Here is a 16,867-nt window from a genome sequence, read left to right on the forward strand (position 1 = left end):
GAGATCTTGTTTTGAAGGGAGTGATGAATTGCTCCTACAGCGTTGCGAATTTGTCGGAAGAGGTTGGATGGGATGGATATCCGGCCAACAGCGGCGTTGAGAAGCGCTTCGAGTTGATCAATGCAATTTCTTCTTTTTGAATGGCGCCTTTGGAGTCTCTTCTTTGGAATTGCCTCGTTCGAAGGCTTCTCTCCAGGTCTTCGAAAGGCCCCTGAAGCAAATATCCTCGTGATTATCCCTTCCACCCCCTAGTCTTGCACATGAAAGCATACAAACCCAGAGTAATTAGCATCATATTGAATAGTATACATCTCGTTAGACTTCATACAAGGTATCCGTACCCCACTCCCCATCCTCCACATCACACTTCACCACCCACAATCCCCTACCTCACCCCCGCCCCCACCCCCGGAAAACTCCTCGCCGTCAACAACACCCCCTTCACCGCCCTAATCTCCCTCTTCACCCGCCCAATCTCATCATCTTCATCCCTCTTCGCGCCAAACGCCGACCCGGCCCCATACGAGAACGTCGGCGGACTATACATCAACGAATCCAAGTACTTCTTCAGATCCTCAATCCCATCCTGCAAGTTACTCGACTCCCTCAGCTCCGACGCAATCGTCAAATCGACGTCCGACAATATCGCCCCGATATTCGCTGCTTTTTTCGCTTGAGCCTCTGCTACTGAGATCTTCTCCTCCTGAGAGGGGGAGGAGGGGCGAGAAGGTGGGGGGGACGTCTGAACCCCGATGTCGCGGTGGAACATCTCCGTCGGGTCGCCGTCGGAGTCCACATCTTCCCTATCCTCGTAGCGCTCCCCCTGTGCGAGTACAGGTTGCGGAACCTCAGAGACGAGAGGCGTCAGCTTGCCAATCAGGGTGTCCAGATGCGCTTGTGCGGCTGCGGCGAGCTCGTGCCGGGAGTCGGAGAGCGCGGCGGACATGGGGGCGACGAGGTAGGTGGAGGTGCCGTAGAGGAGGGCGGAGAGGCCGCCGAAGAGGTAGAGGGTTTTGAGGAGGCGGGAGGCGGTGATGAGGGGGGGTGGGGAGGTGGGCGTGGTGAGGAATTCGGGGTAGGTTATTATGGGGGGGCTGTCGCGGTAGGGTTGGGCGGGGGTTTGGGGTTGCGGTGCTTGTGGTTGTGGAGGTGGTGGTGTGGTGGATGTGACTGGTTGGGGGAGTGGTGCTTGGGTTTTGGGCGAGGCCTGTATTGAGTCAGTTGTGTGGTTTCCGGCTTGGGGGTTTGGAAGTCCTACTTGGGATTCTAGGCTTGTAGCCTCCAGGTTACGGGTGATGCCCAGTAGCTGGTGTATTTCCTCGCTCGTCAATCCCTTGCCTTCCAAAAAGGCGACCTTCTTGTCTGTACTCGCATCCTTAACCTCATCTTCCTCCAGGAACTTCCGCGCATCCTCCAAGACGGACGACCTAGGCTTTACCTCAGGCGACGGCTGCTCCGAGGCTGGCTTCTCTTCAGTTGCGGGTTTAGGATCTGAAGCTTCCGGCTTCATCTGCCATGAAGGCACGCCTCCTTTTGGTTTCGTCTCGCTATCACTCATTATGCTGTTTGCATTGATCGTTGCAAGATCGCAAAGTTGTCAATGTGGTGCTGGGAGCCGGCGACATACCCAAAAGCTCACATGCCTCGGTTGATGATCGCTCCAGGTACTTTAGTTCGCTGATGTAATCCGGGGTTGGAGCGAGGGAGAGATAAGTGCAACACGTGATGTGGCGCGTCGTCTGGAACATCTTGGGCTTTGGGAAGGGAGGTCACGGGAAATGTGTGGGAGTTCACGTTTTTGACATCACCAGCATCTCAATTCGCAACTCGAACGAGGTTAGATTTGGGGTTGATATATATATATATATTATCCTTTGGCTTTGGACGATTGAAGTTTCCCTGTACGGTATACCATACCTTACGGGCTGCCGACATACTCGCGCATGTCATCCACCTGCAAGTAGGCGCTCTGAGGCCGAATAGAGTCTCCCGCCCAGAAAGAACGTATCACACCAGCATCCATCACCCAAACAGAAACAAAACCCTCATCGCCCGGGATCAAGTAAACAAATAACCTGTCCGAAATACATAGGGGGACACGGGGAAACATCGTATTGAAACACGCACACGTGAGTCCGCGCATTTCCATTCGCTGTCAAGCAAGGATCCCATCCTCCCAGTGTGGTGTTCCAACAATCAATCAATCAATCAATCAATCCCCCATTCCTGCATCTTGTTTTGGTTGTGGCGCCAAATATGTTTGGGGCCGGGACCGAGTGCGACCACAGCCTGTTGTGTGTGTGTGGCCTTGCATGCGACTTGGAAGTAAGCCGTTTGCAAGGTAGTCCGCGTCTCTTTGACGACGTCTCGTGTGCGAGACCACGCACGAACATGGATTCTGCGACTGTACAAAAGCTTTACAAGATCGCAAGTCGAAGCGGGTGAATTCATCGCGAACTTCCCAATTCCTGCCCTCCTTCTAAATCCATATCCTGCACACAACATCATTTCAACACATTTCATTTCATCCTACACTTTACTTTAGTCCACTCCACTCCACCCATTCCCACAATGACCGGCCGAAGCCGCCGCACCGCGGCCCTCAAAGCCCGCGAAGCAATCGCCGCTGACAGCACCTCAGATATTATGTCTCGCGTTCGCCGCGATCCAGACACCCATTCCAGTTCCCACTCCCGCGCCACGCTATCCCGCAACGACCCGCCATCCTCACCCTCCAACCCCTCCCTCCGCCTCACCGTCAAGATGCCCGTCAGCAAGCTGCGCGCCGCGACGGGTGGTGCGTCGTCGAGGGCTAGTGGCGGGAGGTCGAGTTCAGGTGGTGGGAGAGGCTTCGTGGGGGAGACGAGGGAGAGTACCAGGGCGAGGGGGGTGAAAAAGAGTTATGTGGTTGAGAGTGAGAGTGAGGAGGAGGATGAGGAGATGGAGGATTTGGGAGACGAGGAGGAGGAGGAGGATGCAGAGGGGGAGGAGGAAGATGATATGGATCTTGATGAGGATGCGGAGGGGGAGGAGGATGGGGATGATGATACGGAGATGGCGGGGTTGCCGCCGCCTACGCTGAAGATCGCGAAGCCGACGAAGGAGAAACATTCGATTACTGTTAAGACGGCGGGGAAGAAGGATGTTAGGGTCGTGGCTACGACGGAGCCGAGCGATGATGAGGAGTTGAGCGATCTGGAGAGCGAGGTGGAGGAGGATGAGGAGACGATGCAGGTTGGTAATGATGAGGATGCTGAGGGGGAGGATGAGGAGATCGAGGTGGAGGTGGAGGAGGAGGAGGAGGAGGAAGAAGAAGATGAGCTTGATAGCGACGAGGAGGGCGGTGGGGGGAGCAGAGGTTCAACGCCTGATCTCAGCAAATTGACGAAGAGACAGCGGGCGAGGCTCGATGAGAGCGGGAGTGGACATCTCATGGCTCTACCTGATGGTTCGTTCCCCCATTCTTACTCCTACTCCTTTGCTACGTAGTGCAATGTACTAACACCATCACAGAGGTACAAGTCAAAAAACACCTCACAGCCGAAGAACATGCCATGCGCCGTGCCGAAATGGCACGTCGCCGCAAGAACCTCAGCGAGAAGCGTAACGAGGAAGAAAAGGTACTTATCCCTCCCCTCCCCTCCCCATCTTCTCCCTCCCCCTCTTTCCTCACCCCTCCCCTTTCTCCTCTTCTAACGTATACACACACAGATGGAAACCATCAACAAACTTCTCAAAAAACAAGCCCCCAAAACCAACGCCCGCCGCCGCGACCTGAACGGTCTCACGGGCGAAATCGGTCCCGACGGCGAGCCTGGGAAACCAAACTCAGCGTACGTGCGCTGGATAAGTAGTAAAGAGGGGAATCGGATTTGTGTACCGACTGAGATGGTGGAGGGGCCGTTGGGGGGGGTGTTTGGTGGGGGGAGGGGGGTGGAGGAGGTTGTTTAGGGGGGGGGTTGTTGCTTTGGGAAGTTGGAGTCTGTTGGCACTGCTGGGGTTTGGTTTTACTAAAGTAGAAGAAAGCTGGCTGTGCTTGTAGCAAGAATTCATGTTGTTGTGTGTTTTTTTTTGAAAGAGTACCAAGAGTACAGAGTTACATAAACCGCTCCAAATCCCCCCTGCCTCCTCATTATTCACGTTTCTTTAGTAATTACACTTCCTCCGGAAGTCTGGACTTATTCCCTTCCCTTCCCCTTCCTTCCCCCCTGGATATCCCCCCTCCCAAAACGCCAATCCCGAAAATTCCCCCATTCAATCCTCCCAAAAACAAAGCCCTCGCACCCTGTTTTTCATCAACACCTCACATTCCCCCCCTCGCCTCCAACTCCGCCACCATCCCCCTCAACCCCTCATTCCTCCTCACCAGCTCCTCAAGCCAATCCGCAGCCATAATCAACACAGCACTCTTACTAAACCCTCCCCCCCTCAATTCGGGCACCAACTCATTCAAATCCTCAAACCCCTCCTTAATCAGCGTCCTCCTCTTCTGCTCACTCTTAATATGATTCTCCCTCTTCTGATCCTCCGTCAGATTCTCCCTCGCCATCTTAGGCGTCGCCAACGACGCCCCTCCAGTGGTGGGTTTTAGTCGCTTGTGGAGGGGGGGGGAGGCGCGGTTAGGTGTGTCGCTGCCGGTGGGGGTGCCGAAGGATTTCGGGCGGCGCTTGCGCGGGATCTTGGTGTTGGGTGTTTGTGATTGCGATTGCGATTGTGCCAGCTCGAGGGCGTCGGATTCGTAAACGCCTTCTTTGCCCTTATTCTTCTTCCGCTTCTTCGGCCTCTCGCTCCCGTCCTCATTAACGTCGTCGCGCGGGGCACCCTCGGAAATCATCTCCAGCCTCCTCTCACCCGCCTGCGGGATCCGCGAGCCCGTCGGGCTGGAGGCGCGGGTGCTGACATTACTCCCCGGTTGCAGGCACTCTAGTGTACTAATGATGTTCTCGTCGATCTCATCAAGTGTAATCGTGTTTGGGGGCGCGACGAAGCGGCGCCCGGTGTTGAAGCCGGAGTCGGAACCCCATTTGATCTCGACTTTCTTCTTGTTGAGGGCGTGGGGGGCGTAGGAGGTGGGGGCGGGAGCGTACATGGCTTCGCTCATGGAGGCGTGGCGGATGTAGTCTTCGGGGCGGTTGGACATTTTGCGCTGGGTTGGGGCGGGGGCTTGCTGCTGCTGCTGCTCGGGTTTTATCATGCCGTTGCCGTGGGTGTTGAAGGGGGGGCTCATGTGTTCGGTGCGCGAGGCGGGGGCCATGAAGGCGTTGCTGTGGTGGCCGTTTAGGTGGGTGTTTTGGTGGGGGGGTTGGTGGTTGTTGTTTTGGTGGTTGTTGTGGTTATTATTGCCGTTTCGTAGTGCAGATATCATATCTTCTGATGGACTTAATTGTTCGGGGAGGAATCCAAGACTGTTTCTGAATTCGGGGAAGGTGAGGTGCTGGACGTCGTTCGTGACGGGTTCCATTTGGGGCCCGAATGAGGAGGTGGTCCCGAGGAAGTCGGGGGGGAGGTCTTGCCAGTCATAGTTCCACGCATCGTTCGGGTCGTTGATGAGGTACTGGTCGGAGCTCACTCCGTCGAAGAAGCTGTCGAGGAAGCGCGTGTCGGTGTCATCGAGTAATGACGGACCCGGCGCAAGAGGCGGGGGGGAGGGTAAGCGGTATAAGGAGTTTGAGGAATCGACGGAGTCTGCGCAAACGTGTCAGTAAAAGCCCTTGCAACGGTTCTTCTTTCCTCCAACACAACACAACACAGCAGCGGTCTCATGAGTGGGAGAGAAACATACAGCCAAATAGCATGTGGTGCGGCAGCTTCGACATGGGGCGTTGGACGGCGAGCATGGGCGCCAACCTTCACGATCCTGGAGGGGTGGGTGTCGAAGACACAGGTTGCGGTCGTCGTGAGAAGACGCAAAGCGGCGGAGGAGGGAAGTATGGTGGCCGTCGTTACAGTCACCAAGGCACGACCCTCGAGGTCAGAAACCTGAAGTAGAAATAGAAGTAAGAGCGAATCGAGGTTGCTACAGAAGATGATGCTCTCTGTTTTCGGTTTCGGGCAATATGAGGCGGGAAAGTTCGGCTCAATAGAATCGAGATGTTTGTTTTGTGGGGATGAAGGAGGATAAATTGATGAGAAGAGGACAATATGAGCGAGGGTATGTCCTTGTCCTTGTCCTTGTTGTTGTTGAAGAGTGCGATGCCGGGGGGTTTTGTTGTATGTTTGTATGGTTGTATGCTGGATAGCGTGCGTACGGGATATGAAGTACGTATAGTTTGGAGGAGTTGCGGGTAAGACACTAAGATAATGATCCTGAACCTGTGGGATCAATCGGGAGGGGTGTTTTAGAAAGGAGGCGGAGAAGAGCGGAGGGTAGGGAGGGTAGGGAGGGTAGAATAGTGGAGTGTGGGGATAGAGTATGGTACCGGCTGAGGATGAGACGAAGAAGGAGGAGGAGGAGATGGATGGAGGTGGCTCAGGTGGATGGGAAGTGGAGGAGATCGGAGGGAGAACCCCGGCAAAGTCTCGCAAAGTCGATGAATCCCTATGAACGGTGAGCTTTGCCCAGCTGCAGTTCTTCCATACACGGGACTAGAGTAGACTAAACTAGTTTTGGGTCTAGCGGGTAAACTAGAAACTGCCCTCATTCACATGCAAATTCATGCCTTTAACCAGAGGGAAATTATGGGTAATGCCCCGTTGTAGGCTATGCTAACCTTAATTCTCAGGGCGAAACATATTTTTGGGATGGTTTATGCCTTAATTGTAGCGGAGGTGTTTTAGTGATGGTTTGCTGCCTTAATTGTAGGGGAAACATATTCTGACGTAGTTTATGCCTTGGTTATAGGGGATATATTTAGACATGTTTAGAGATAGTTCGCTGCCTTGACTGTAAGGGACACCACAAATACCATACCAACAGAAACGTTTGCTGCCTTAATTATAGGTGACATGTTTAGAGACGATTCTAACCTTAATTTTCAGGGAAACATATTTAGAGATAGTTCGCTAGCCTTAATTGTCAGGGAGACCGTATAGATGATTCTAACCTTAAATTTCAGGGAAATATATTTATACATAGTTTGTGCCTTAATTATAGGGAACGTATTCGTAGATTATTCATAGATAATTCGCTGCCTTAATTCTCAGGTATAAATACGCCGCTTTTATGTTTTGTGGGGGATAGCTAACACGACCATAAAGCGGCATATACTTTAGTCGCGTCAACCGAACCTCGACGCGTCCTCCAGAATCTAAAGATTCCCAAAAATTAACGTTGCCCCATGAATATGTCTGGCACATGTCCTCAAATAGGGCCACGATGAAGCCCGGCAATGACGACTACTTGGAAGGAAATAGGGGTTGTGCCCGACTCGGATGAAGAGGACGACTCTCTGGACTCGCAAACCACGCTGAATCCCGAGCAACATGACGATATCGATGCAATACCTGACGTGCATCCGACCCTACTTCGTGTTGAGGCCAAGACAGAAGCTACATCTACAGAAGACAGATTAGAGGAGCAGCCGGATTGTTCCCAGACGAATGCGATCTCCCAGGAGCTCGTAACTGGAGACCTACCACCGGAAATACGGTCTGGAACACAACCGCAGAATGGCAACTCTCCAAACCTGTTGGCCAGCGCCGGTCCCAAGCAGGGCCCTCAAGCGCAGTCTAGCCCGGTACTGGCAGCGGTGAGGCAAACCACCCCTGGCCCAGTAGAAGGCACAACCCAAGACGAGGTATCTCGAAGCTATGTTGGCCTGTTGTCATCGCCCACCTCAAGCCTCTCTTCGCTTGGTACAACACCGTCGCAAAGCCCTTACAGATCCAACATCCTGCCACCAGGCAATGGAGAACAGTCCGAGGCGTCCCATACGGTGCCGACTCTGTCCTTCGAGGAAATCACGGACCAAGGAATTCCGATCTTCGCCAATGCTAATAATTTTGAATCGGCTCATCGACGCTCTTTTCGACCACGAACGGAGATACAATTGCACCCCTATCTTTTGGACAGCGAGCGTCATCGCAGGGACTTTATGGCCCGAGGACTACAACCCATGCGGTTCATACCGGCCCAGCAGGTGACCAAAGGCGCACCTCAGAGTGGAGATTCTCAGGATACTGAGTTTGAAGTGGAGGAAGACAGTCAGAAAACCGGAGTCGAAGAAAGCTACGACGTTTTTGGCTCAAGCCAAAATTTGATGTCATCACCTGCACGTCCTCATAGATCTGCTGTTGAGGTTGATGATGGGCTACAGTCACTTCCGTCAAGCTTCAGGTCGGACGGGTTAGATTCAGACGACGTCGAACTCCCCGACATAAGCACTCTTATAGATCAAGCGCGTAGAGGCGTTGTTGGCACAAAAAAGATTGGCAATAGTAGTCGCAGACGAACTCATGGTGCTGCCCATTCGCGGCAAAACGGTTCCCAACTGACGTCTAACGCATCCAAAAACCGCTTGCCAACAATAATCGACGTTTTTGATGTGCCTCAGTCGCCACCGATGACGAGCCCAGCTGTCCCATCACTCGTGGCCCGCGCTGGCGCCACAGAAGGAACGGTTTCAGAGCGTAGATCTGATATGTCTGCTGAATCTGCAGCTACCCGTGGCACCGTGCAGCATCGCCTAGGAGTTACTGATCTCCCGACACCAGCAACGAGTTCTGTCAGGCGTGCAAATGATCACTCTGATGAAATTTGTGTAATTGAAGATGACCCCTTCATATCAAGCAGTGAAGGAGAGGCACCTCAATCGTCTCCGCCAAAAGAGCCCACTAGGGTACGAAAGCTGCTCAGAGGAGTACTTCCTGCGTCGCATATTCGTGTTAATCCACAAACTCGGGGGATTCAACAAAATGCGCCTAGAACAGCAGCCAGGGACAGCTTCAATCATTCTCCACTCCTGCCTGAAATCCGACGAGGAATAGCCTTGCCGAGGGTAGCTGATGAAATGACGGCCTCAGCTCCTGCTAATCCAAGAACGGGGCTGGGATTCCTCTCCGACGAGTCCGACGAGGAAGACTTTGGAAGCCATGGAATTGTCAAAGAGTCCGGTCAAGATTCCCAGTCGATTTTTACTCAGTCGGATTTTGGATTCGCGACTGAGGACAATGCAATTGACCCGATGATTGTACCAAAGAAGCGCCAAAGAACCCTCTTTTCTGACACTGGGAATCGAAAGAAAAGAAGGGTTGTCACTTCTCTATTTAGGCCCACACATGGTACACCCTCTTACCAACCAAGAATCTCGGAATTGCTTCCAGATCCATCTGGCTCACCCGTTCCCACACAGCGGAGCGCAGCTAGCAGGTCTAATGGGCCATCATTAGCTCAAGAAGTTTTGGCAAAGATTACTTCTCGATCAAGACCTTCGCCGCGCAAGATCCAAGAGGTCATGCCTAATTTTAGTGAGCCTGTCGCGTATCAACCAAGGTTCATTCGGATTGCTGCTCGTAGTGCCGGATCCAGGCATGCGCTTGGAAGACAGGGGCCAGTCAGAAAGTTTGTACGGCTCGATAATCGCGAAGATACTATTGAAGCACAGACTGTCCTGCGAGAATGGAGAGGAAGACCTGCGAAACACCGAACACAATCCTTTACGCCCAGGTCACCCCTGCGTGTTATCTCCGAGGAATCCAGAAATCAAAGGAGCCTCTCGTCGAATAACTCCAAGCTACCAGCGGTTAGCCACACAACAAGACGCCCTAGCAATTACCCAAAAGTTCGCGTCACAAATCACCAAACGAAGATCTCCTGGGCATCTACCAGCCCACAGATAGAGCCGCGTGTGAGGTTGGGGAATAACAAACGCAGAAAACAATACTCTACAAGGCCGACTTCCAATCGTGCCCCTCGTTCGGCGCCGCAGCCAAGATCAGCGCAACTTGAAATATCCGAGGCTGACTATAGTAATCGTGATCGTCGGTCGGCTTTTGGATCCACGAAACGAAATTTAGACAGGTCGTACGAAAGATATCAGAATGGCTCTGCTACAGAAAATCACATACCTCTCGCCAGGTTTCTGGCCAATGAAGGTTTTGTTGGCAGTAGGAGTGGAACTTCAGAGCCAGAAACTGGAAGTCGGGATGGGGAGAGAATAATAAATGTTGTCGACAAAGGCATTCCGCAAGCTCGCCGCCAAAGGAAACGCACTCCTAAACAACTCGATGCCACTGCGGCGAGATTTCGGCAGCCAGATAAGCCTATGCTTATTGCTCCAATCGAAACACCGACCCCGTCTAAGGCTGTACATGATTATGGTGGCAAGTTATACGGACTTGGCGGCGCTGATACCGATTATCCCATCGATTTTGATATCTTCCCTCTAAGATCAGGAGTATATTTTCACGAATCTACGTTCATCGGACAAGGAAAACTTGCCAAGGCCATTGGGACCGAATCCTCTAAGTATTATGGCCATCCCAGAGGCTATGCTTCAGCTCAGTTTGGCACGCAACACGTGAAGTGGGACGTGTGGGATGCCAATGTGTCGTCGGAAATCGGTATATACTTCGACTGGATTGTCAGTCGACTGAATTCATTCGGCACGGCCTCTCTGAACGGAGTGAAGAGCGACGTGGAAGAAGATACGGTCCGGTGCATGCTATTCATGATAGACTATTTCCAGAACACCCTGGCTTTTGAAAGTCGCGAAGAGCAGGATCTGTGTCTACAGAGGATGACCGAAGTCATGGAACGACTCACGCAATGCCTCGAGGTACTCGTGAGCAACCTGGATTTCCGAGATGACTTCAATAATCGTCGGATCATGGATTTGTCTGTTTTTGGGGTTGTTCTTATATTCCAGACGCTTCGGATGTCGGCAACACACGGTGGCAATGTAAGTCAACGCACCACTGGCCAGCTGGAAGCTTTGCTGCAAAGAACTGCCACCACTTCTGTGAAGTTGCTCTTTATTGTTGGGTTGTCGTCGGTACAAAGCCTATATGACGACCTCCAGTATCTGGCATCGCGCGAAGCAGGTATCAAAAGCTCCGAAAATCCTACTCAGGCGTGGGTGATACTCATGCATATCATGCATGCTGCTCGAATCCCACGCGTCACCTTTTGGGATGCTGTCAACTTGCAGTTGCTAGAAAATATAAGCATAGAAGGTGATGCCCGGGTACTCGAGAAAACATGGTACTCAGCATTTACACTCCTCCCACTCATGGAATTCAATGATCTCGGTGTCCTCATCACACGCTCGCGGTACCGCGCAACGGCAGAGAATTGGGCATTGCCCCAGAAGATAGCGAAGAGATTATTCGAGCTCTATGCGTCCGATACAGAGCAACCCCCAAACTTCAACAAGTACTGTCGAGCGACATTTAGTCGATGCCATCACTTGATCCAGGTATGGGGCTGGCGTCGCTATGGTTCGATTGTGGGGACGTTCTTCGACTTCTTCGCGTCCCACGGCTTCTCGCATATCGGCAGCGAAATGGTGGGCACCTCGCCAGAATTCATCAATGACCTAGACGGCGCGCTCTCCTCAGCCATCGACTCCGAAGATCAATGTTTCCACATCTTTCTGAAGATAGTTCACTCAGCAATCAAGCAGTTGCGCGAGGCTGGCGACGCGAGGGAGATTCGGAATCTCGTCACGCGTCTACTGCCGAATCATGATCTGCAGTATCAGGAGGGGCCTGCGAAGGTGGCGAATACGACGGCGCTGAGGAATCATAGGGATTTGTTGTCGACTTTGTATTGGGCGGCGCCGGTGGAGGTGCAGTGTAGGATTAATATGATGTTGGGGCTGGTGAATCGGGAGATTTCTAAGATGGAGGCGTATTCGAGGAATGCTGCCAGGCGGGTGTAGAGTGGGGGTTATGGGGGGTGTGAAACAACTAGTTGGAGTGATGTACGAGAGTCACTCACAAAGGCACGAGGGGGGCAATTATATTAGGCAGTTCAGTTCAGTATTATAAATGTCATTATTGTGTCGTCAATAGTATCATCATTATCATAACAGCTCCCGCCTGGTGAACTACTTAGCAGCTGTTCAGACTCACTGAAAGTCATAGACCCATCCTCACAGTCTCTGCTTCAATAGATGCCCTCATCTGCTCGTGCTTAGCTAACAATCTGTTCTTCGCCCGATCATACAAAAACTGATCCTTCGCAGAAAGCTCGTAGATTATTCCATCGCAGTCGACTTCGAACCAGGTTTCCCAGAACTCAATCAGTTCCCAAGTTATGTTATCTTCTGTGACATGTCGCCATTCCTTAAAATCTTCATAGTCTTCTGCAAAGTCAATATCTGAAAACCACCCGTCACATAAAACAGTGTCGATCCCATCATCTAGGGCGCGGAAAAATGGGAAGTCGACTTGTTTAGGATGTTTCTCATGCGCGAAATGAATCCTAACTCCGTCGTTTTCGTCGTCTTCGTCGTCAGCCACAATCTTCGTCCATACACAATCATAGAAAAGCTGGTGGGAGATCCAGTGTAAGGGGGCTCTGGCGCCGAATTTTTGTGCGAATAAACCTAGGGTGATGCCGGTTTCATAGGAGTCATGATGGTGGAGCTGCTCTGCGGTGAACTGTCGTGCTTTTAGAGTAGACGGGTGTAAAATGTAATCCTCTTCAAGCCCACGGTCTAGTAAGGTCTTTAAGGAGACCTCATGTACCACATAGTTCCTAGGTATAGCCCACTCGAAAACAACCTCATGGAGAAATAAATTAGGTTCCTTGAGTTTGCATCTTTTCGCCAACGTTTTTGCTAAATGGATTCGGGTAGCAGCTCCATCCGTGGTAGGTGGGACCTCTATAAAAGCAATCCAAATATCTGCTGATGGCTCGCCATCCCCATAGTGCATGCCAAAAGCACGCCTCAGAGTGTCGATTATGCGATCACTGCATGATACCAAGGCCGTAGGCTCTCGATTCCAATAGTTTGCATGGTTCCAGAACTCTCCAAGGAGGGCTGCGCGGGATAGTGGATCACCATCTGCCCCTCTACCAGAGACTAACTGCCTTGGACTTCTTTTAGAGTATACCCGAGTATACATTGTTCGATTAGCCATGGCTCGACTATCAGGTGCAGCATCCAAGTTCTCGTACTCCAAATCCTTGAGGCGTCTTCGACAACGCAACCTGGTGGACCACGGCCCTTCTGTAGCCTTGCGATCCGTCAGACCCACTATCGACACTAGCCCAGCCTTTCCGCAGAGCCGCAACCCTTTCCATCCCAAAATATTCCACCACCCAACCCACCGGTGCGCCCCAACCCAATTGCACGAACCCCGGCGCTTTACGAGGCGTTCATCTTATCGAATGCACGCAGCCGCATGGGGAGCCCTTCGAACGACTCGAAGACCCCAATTATGGCGCACGTCCTGCCGCGTCGTAGCTGGTGTTCGACGACCCCTACCGTCGTCGTCGGCGAGGAATTTCCACAGATCGGCTATTGCGTATAGGATACCTGACGACAACCCGGCGGATGATCCGAAGAAGGGGGGTGGGGAGGGAGGACCGAAGATTACGGCGGAGGAGGAGAGTGCTGCGCCAGGGGATGCTGCGGCCGGTGAGCCTGTAGTGGCGAAAACGGATACGGCGACGAGTGGACAGAGGACGAAACGAGGGGATTATGGATCTGCGGCGCGACGGGCGAACAGGAATGTACGAGTAAAGGAGGTTCCGCCTATAGTGCTGCCGGAGTGGTTTTTGGAAAACAACGTAAGGCCCAGTGGGGCGAAGGATAATGTGGAGCGGATATTATTGTTGGAGGATAGAACTGCGCCTGAAAAGGAGCAGGAGTCTGTCGAATCGGCGACTATAAAGACTGGTGACGAACCTGCGCCCTTACCAGAGGAAACTGTTGCGGATTCTGAGTTGGGCTCGGACGGTAAAGTTCGGTATAGTATGAAGAATATTGTCTTCCAGGAACTACAGTCAAACATCGAAGCTTTATTGTCGATACGGCCGCCGAAAGGAGTCGACCCCAAGGAGGTCATTAGGCCGGATATTCTTCTTCAGTGTCCGCAACGTGATGCAAGCGGGTTTATGAACCAGGTTGTTGATACGGTTGCGTTCAAGTTGAATGCTGACGTGGTGAGGCTGGATCCGGATGATATCGCACAGATTGTCGGAGAATACATGGGAGAGAACCTGGCATGGACACCATGCACAACTTCTCTACTCGGGTATGAGTTGGACAAAGTTGGGCGATATGAGGAGGAGATGAATAGGGGAGAGGAAGAAGATGACTTGGAAATGGACGAGGTGGAGGATCCTCAAAAACCAGAATTGCCTAGCCTTTCTGCATTGACTTCGGCGTTGAAGGCTGGCAGTTCAAAACTTCGCGGTCTCACTATCATACCCGGTGCCGGTGCCCAAAGGTCGTTGTCGAAGCCGATGTCATTTGACGAGCTCTTCGGCCAGGGACCCAATCAAAGCCGAACCCGGTCTACTTCCTCTTCAGAGTCTTGGTCTAATTTTAAGCTCACCGCTGCATTGGAAGCGCTCGTTGACGCCTCATACAACACAGCGGCTAAGTCGACAAGCGCGACTACTTCAACGGATCCTAGCAGCGCAGAAACCCCGCCACCAAAGCCTACTATCATCCAAATCAACCAGTACAAGGAGATGGGCAAAATCGATGCTGGCATTAACATCCTCAAGATGCTGCGTGACATTGTCAAGAAGAGGTGGCTGGAAGGAAGGCATATTGCCATTATCGGAACCACGACAGCAGGAGACCCCGTCCCCGCAACCACGCTCGACTCTATAGTCCAACTCCAATCCGACGTTGTTTTCGGCGACCAACGGACTATAATGGTGACCCCAGCCAAGACGCAGGACATGGAAGCCCTAAAAATCGACGAAAAACACCGTAATCGCCGTGTCAATATCCGTCACCTAAAGGACATGGTTTCCAAATTATCCAATGGCGAAGCTGCGCCACTGATAGACAATATCGTTGAAAATTTCCTATCAACACGCAACGTTGCTCCTCCCTCAGAACCCCAAGTATGGAGCGACCTACACACCAAAATGGTAGAAGACCTCGAAGAATCCATCTGGCCCTACCCCCGCGTCCACCGCCTCGCAACCGTCATGATCGGCTCCTCATCCATCGACCTCACCCACGCCGGCAACTCCTCCCTCCTCGCCGCCTACGACATCATCGACGCCAGCGACGAAGAGAAAGCCCTCTGGATGAAGAAAGACGATCGGAAAAAATCGTCCACCACCACATCATCATCCAAAGACTCCCTCGCCGACCAAAAACGCAGACAGATCAAGGTAAACGCCACCCTGCGCGAGAAGAAACTCCTCGGCGGAGTCGTGCACCCCGAAAACATCAAAGTCACATTCTCCGACGTCCGCGCCCCGGCAGATACCATCGACGCCCTCAAGACCCTCACGAGCCTCTCCTTAGTCCGACCAGAGGCATTCTCCTACGGTGTCCTCGCTAAAGACAAGATCCCCGGTGTCCTCCTCTACGGGCCCCCCGGCACAGGCAAAACGATGCTGGCTAAAGCCCTCGCCAAGGAAAGCGACACCACGGTCCTCGAAGTCTCCGGGTCAGAGATCTACGACAAGTACGTCGGCGAGGGCGAGAAGAACGTCAAAGCCGTCTTCTCCCTTGCCAAGAAACTCGCCCCCTGCATCGTCTTCATTGACGAGGCGGACGCTATCTTCGGGGACCGCGGCGCGGGAAGCCAGCGCACCAGCCACCGCGAGATCATTAATGAGTTCCTCCGCGAATGGGACGGGATGAACGATCTCTCCGCTTTCATTATGGTCGCTACGAATCGGCCGTTTGATCTCGATGAGGCGATTCTGAGACGTCTGCCGAGACGGTTGTTGATTGATCTCCCCGTCGAGGCGGATAGAGAGGCGATATTGAAGATTCATCTCCAAGGCGAGGATCTGGAGGATTCAGTTGACCTCGCGGCCTTGGCAGCAAATACGCCCTTCTACTCCGGCTCAGACCTCAAGAACCTCAGCGTCGCCGCAGCCCTAGCGTGCGTGCGCGAGGAAACCACCACAGCGACAGCGGCAGCCGCCTCCTCCGCTGCCGCAGGGGAAGACGTCTCCGCCTTATCGAAGAACCTGTCATACCCCGCTAAGCGGACGATCGGGAAGAGACATTTCGACATCGCGATCCAGGAGATTTCGGCGAGTGTTAGTGAAGATATGGCGACGCTTGCTGCGATTCGCAAGTTTGATGAGAGGTACGGGGATCGAAAGGGGAGGAAGAAGAAGACGGCGATGGGGTTTGGGAGGGAGAGGGAGGGGGTGGATGAGGAGGGAGCGAGGGTTAGGCAGAGGGAGGTTGGGAGGGGGGTGGGGATTTGAGAGGGGGGGGGTTTTTTTTGTTTTGAAGTGCGGAGGGGGGTTGGCGTGATTGGGGAAGGGGTGTATTTATATGTGTATTATATCGGGGAGGTTGTAGATAGATATGTATAAGATTGGGAAGAAGGAGGCATTTACTGGGAGTTTTTTGAGACTGTAGAATTTAGGACATTTAGTAGAAGAGGTGGAGGGAGCTAGAGAGAATACGATATCAGGTATGAGTACCTGAACCGCCTTAACGTGTGAAAGGGGACTGCCAGCAGTGTTTACGCCAACGCTGAGTGAAATATAGGATCTCAATCACTTGGGATTACAACCAATAAAACAGTTACCCAGGAATAGAGCTAGAGAGAGAAATCCTATCAGCTTAAATTACTCCCACCACTCACTCCCCAGCCACAAACAGCCCCTCCATGCTTTTGGGCAACAGCACAAGTATTAGACAATACAATATCAACCACTATATGACATGCAACCCACCTCCCTCCCCCCTTCTTCAAATCCCAAAACCCAAAACTCATAAAATCATGCCCGGCCTAAACAGCCCATACTCCCCCCACCCAA

The 16,867-nt window shown here is 52.6% G+C and overlaps 6 protein-coding genes across 6 annotated transcripts; 3 read left to right on the plus strand and 3 right to left on the minus strand.

Annotated features, from left to right (window-relative positions):
- Positions 1-385: 385 nt before the first annotated feature.
- Positions 386-1,781, minus strand: VE01_09496 (uncharacterized protein; the record flags this gene model as incomplete). The annotated part of the gene is made up of 2 exons (XM_018278909.2): positions 1,259-1,781; positions 386-1,207 (listed from the first exon to the last, which is right to left on the minus strand). The coding sequence occupies exons 1-2, from the start codon at positions 1,556-1,558 to the stop codon at positions 386-388; spliced, it is 1,122 nt and encodes a 373-aa protein (XP_018126012.1). The 5' UTR covers positions 1,559-1,781.
- A 2-nt stretch (positions 1,782-1,783) lies between these two features.
- VE01_09497 (uncharacterized protein) lies at positions 1,784-3,951 on the plus strand (the record flags this gene model as incomplete). Its single annotated transcript, XM_018278910.2, has 4 exons — positions 1,784-2,129; positions 2,642-3,448; positions 3,514-3,620; positions 3,712-3,951. Exons 2-4 carry the CDS (start codon positions 2,647-2,649, stop codon positions 3,949-3,951), a joined length of 1,149 nt encoding a protein of 382 aa, XP_018125990.2. The 5' UTR covers positions 1,784-2,129; positions 2,642-2,646.
- A 279-nt stretch (positions 3,952-4,230) lies between these two features.
- On the minus strand, positions 4,231-6,519 carry VE01_09498 (uncharacterized protein). The gene is made up of 2 exons (XM_018278911.2): positions 5,783-6,519; positions 4,231-5,685 (listed from the first exon to the last, which is right to left on the minus strand). The coding sequence occupies exons 1-2, from the start codon at positions 5,835-5,837 to the stop codon at positions 4,304-4,306; spliced, it is 1,437 nt and encodes a 478-aa protein (XP_018125989.1). The 5' UTR covers positions 5,838-6,519; the 3' UTR covers positions 4,231-4,303.
- Positions 6,520-7,203: 684 nt separating this feature from the next.
- VE01_09499 (uncharacterized protein) lies at positions 7,204-11,936 on the plus strand. The gene has a single exon (XM_018278912.2). The coding sequence runs from the start codon at positions 7,329-7,331 to the stop codon at positions 11,817-11,819; it is 4,491 nt and encodes a 1,496-aa protein (XP_018125988.1). The 5' UTR covers positions 7,204-7,328; the 3' UTR covers positions 11,820-11,936.
- VE01_09500 (uncharacterized protein) lies at positions 11,929-13,171 on the minus strand. The gene has a single exon (XM_018278913.2). The coding sequence runs from the start codon at positions 13,024-13,026 to the stop codon at positions 12,019-12,021; it is 1,008 nt and encodes a 335-aa protein (XP_018125981.1). The 5' UTR covers positions 13,027-13,171; the 3' UTR covers positions 11,929-12,018.
- VE01_09501 (uncharacterized protein) lies at positions 13,046-16,306 on the plus strand (the record flags this gene model as incomplete). Its single annotated transcript, XM_018278914.2, has 1 exon — positions 13,046-16,306. The coding sequence occupies exon 1, from the start codon at positions 13,277-13,279 to the stop codon at positions 16,304-16,306; it is 3,030 nt and encodes a 1,009-aa protein (XP_018126014.1). The 5' UTR covers positions 13,046-13,276.
- Positions 16,307-16,867: the final 561 nt, after the last annotated feature.

The sequence above is a fragment of the Pseudogymnoascus verrucosus genome, assembly GCF_001662655.1.
Source record: "Pseudogymnoascus verrucosus strain UAMH 10579 unplaced genomic scaffold scaffold_65, whole genome shotgun sequence".
NCBI classification, from domain to species: domain Eukaryota; kingdom Fungi; phylum Ascomycota; class Leotiomycetes; order Thelebolales; family Thelebolaceae; genus Pseudogymnoascus; species Pseudogymnoascus verrucosus.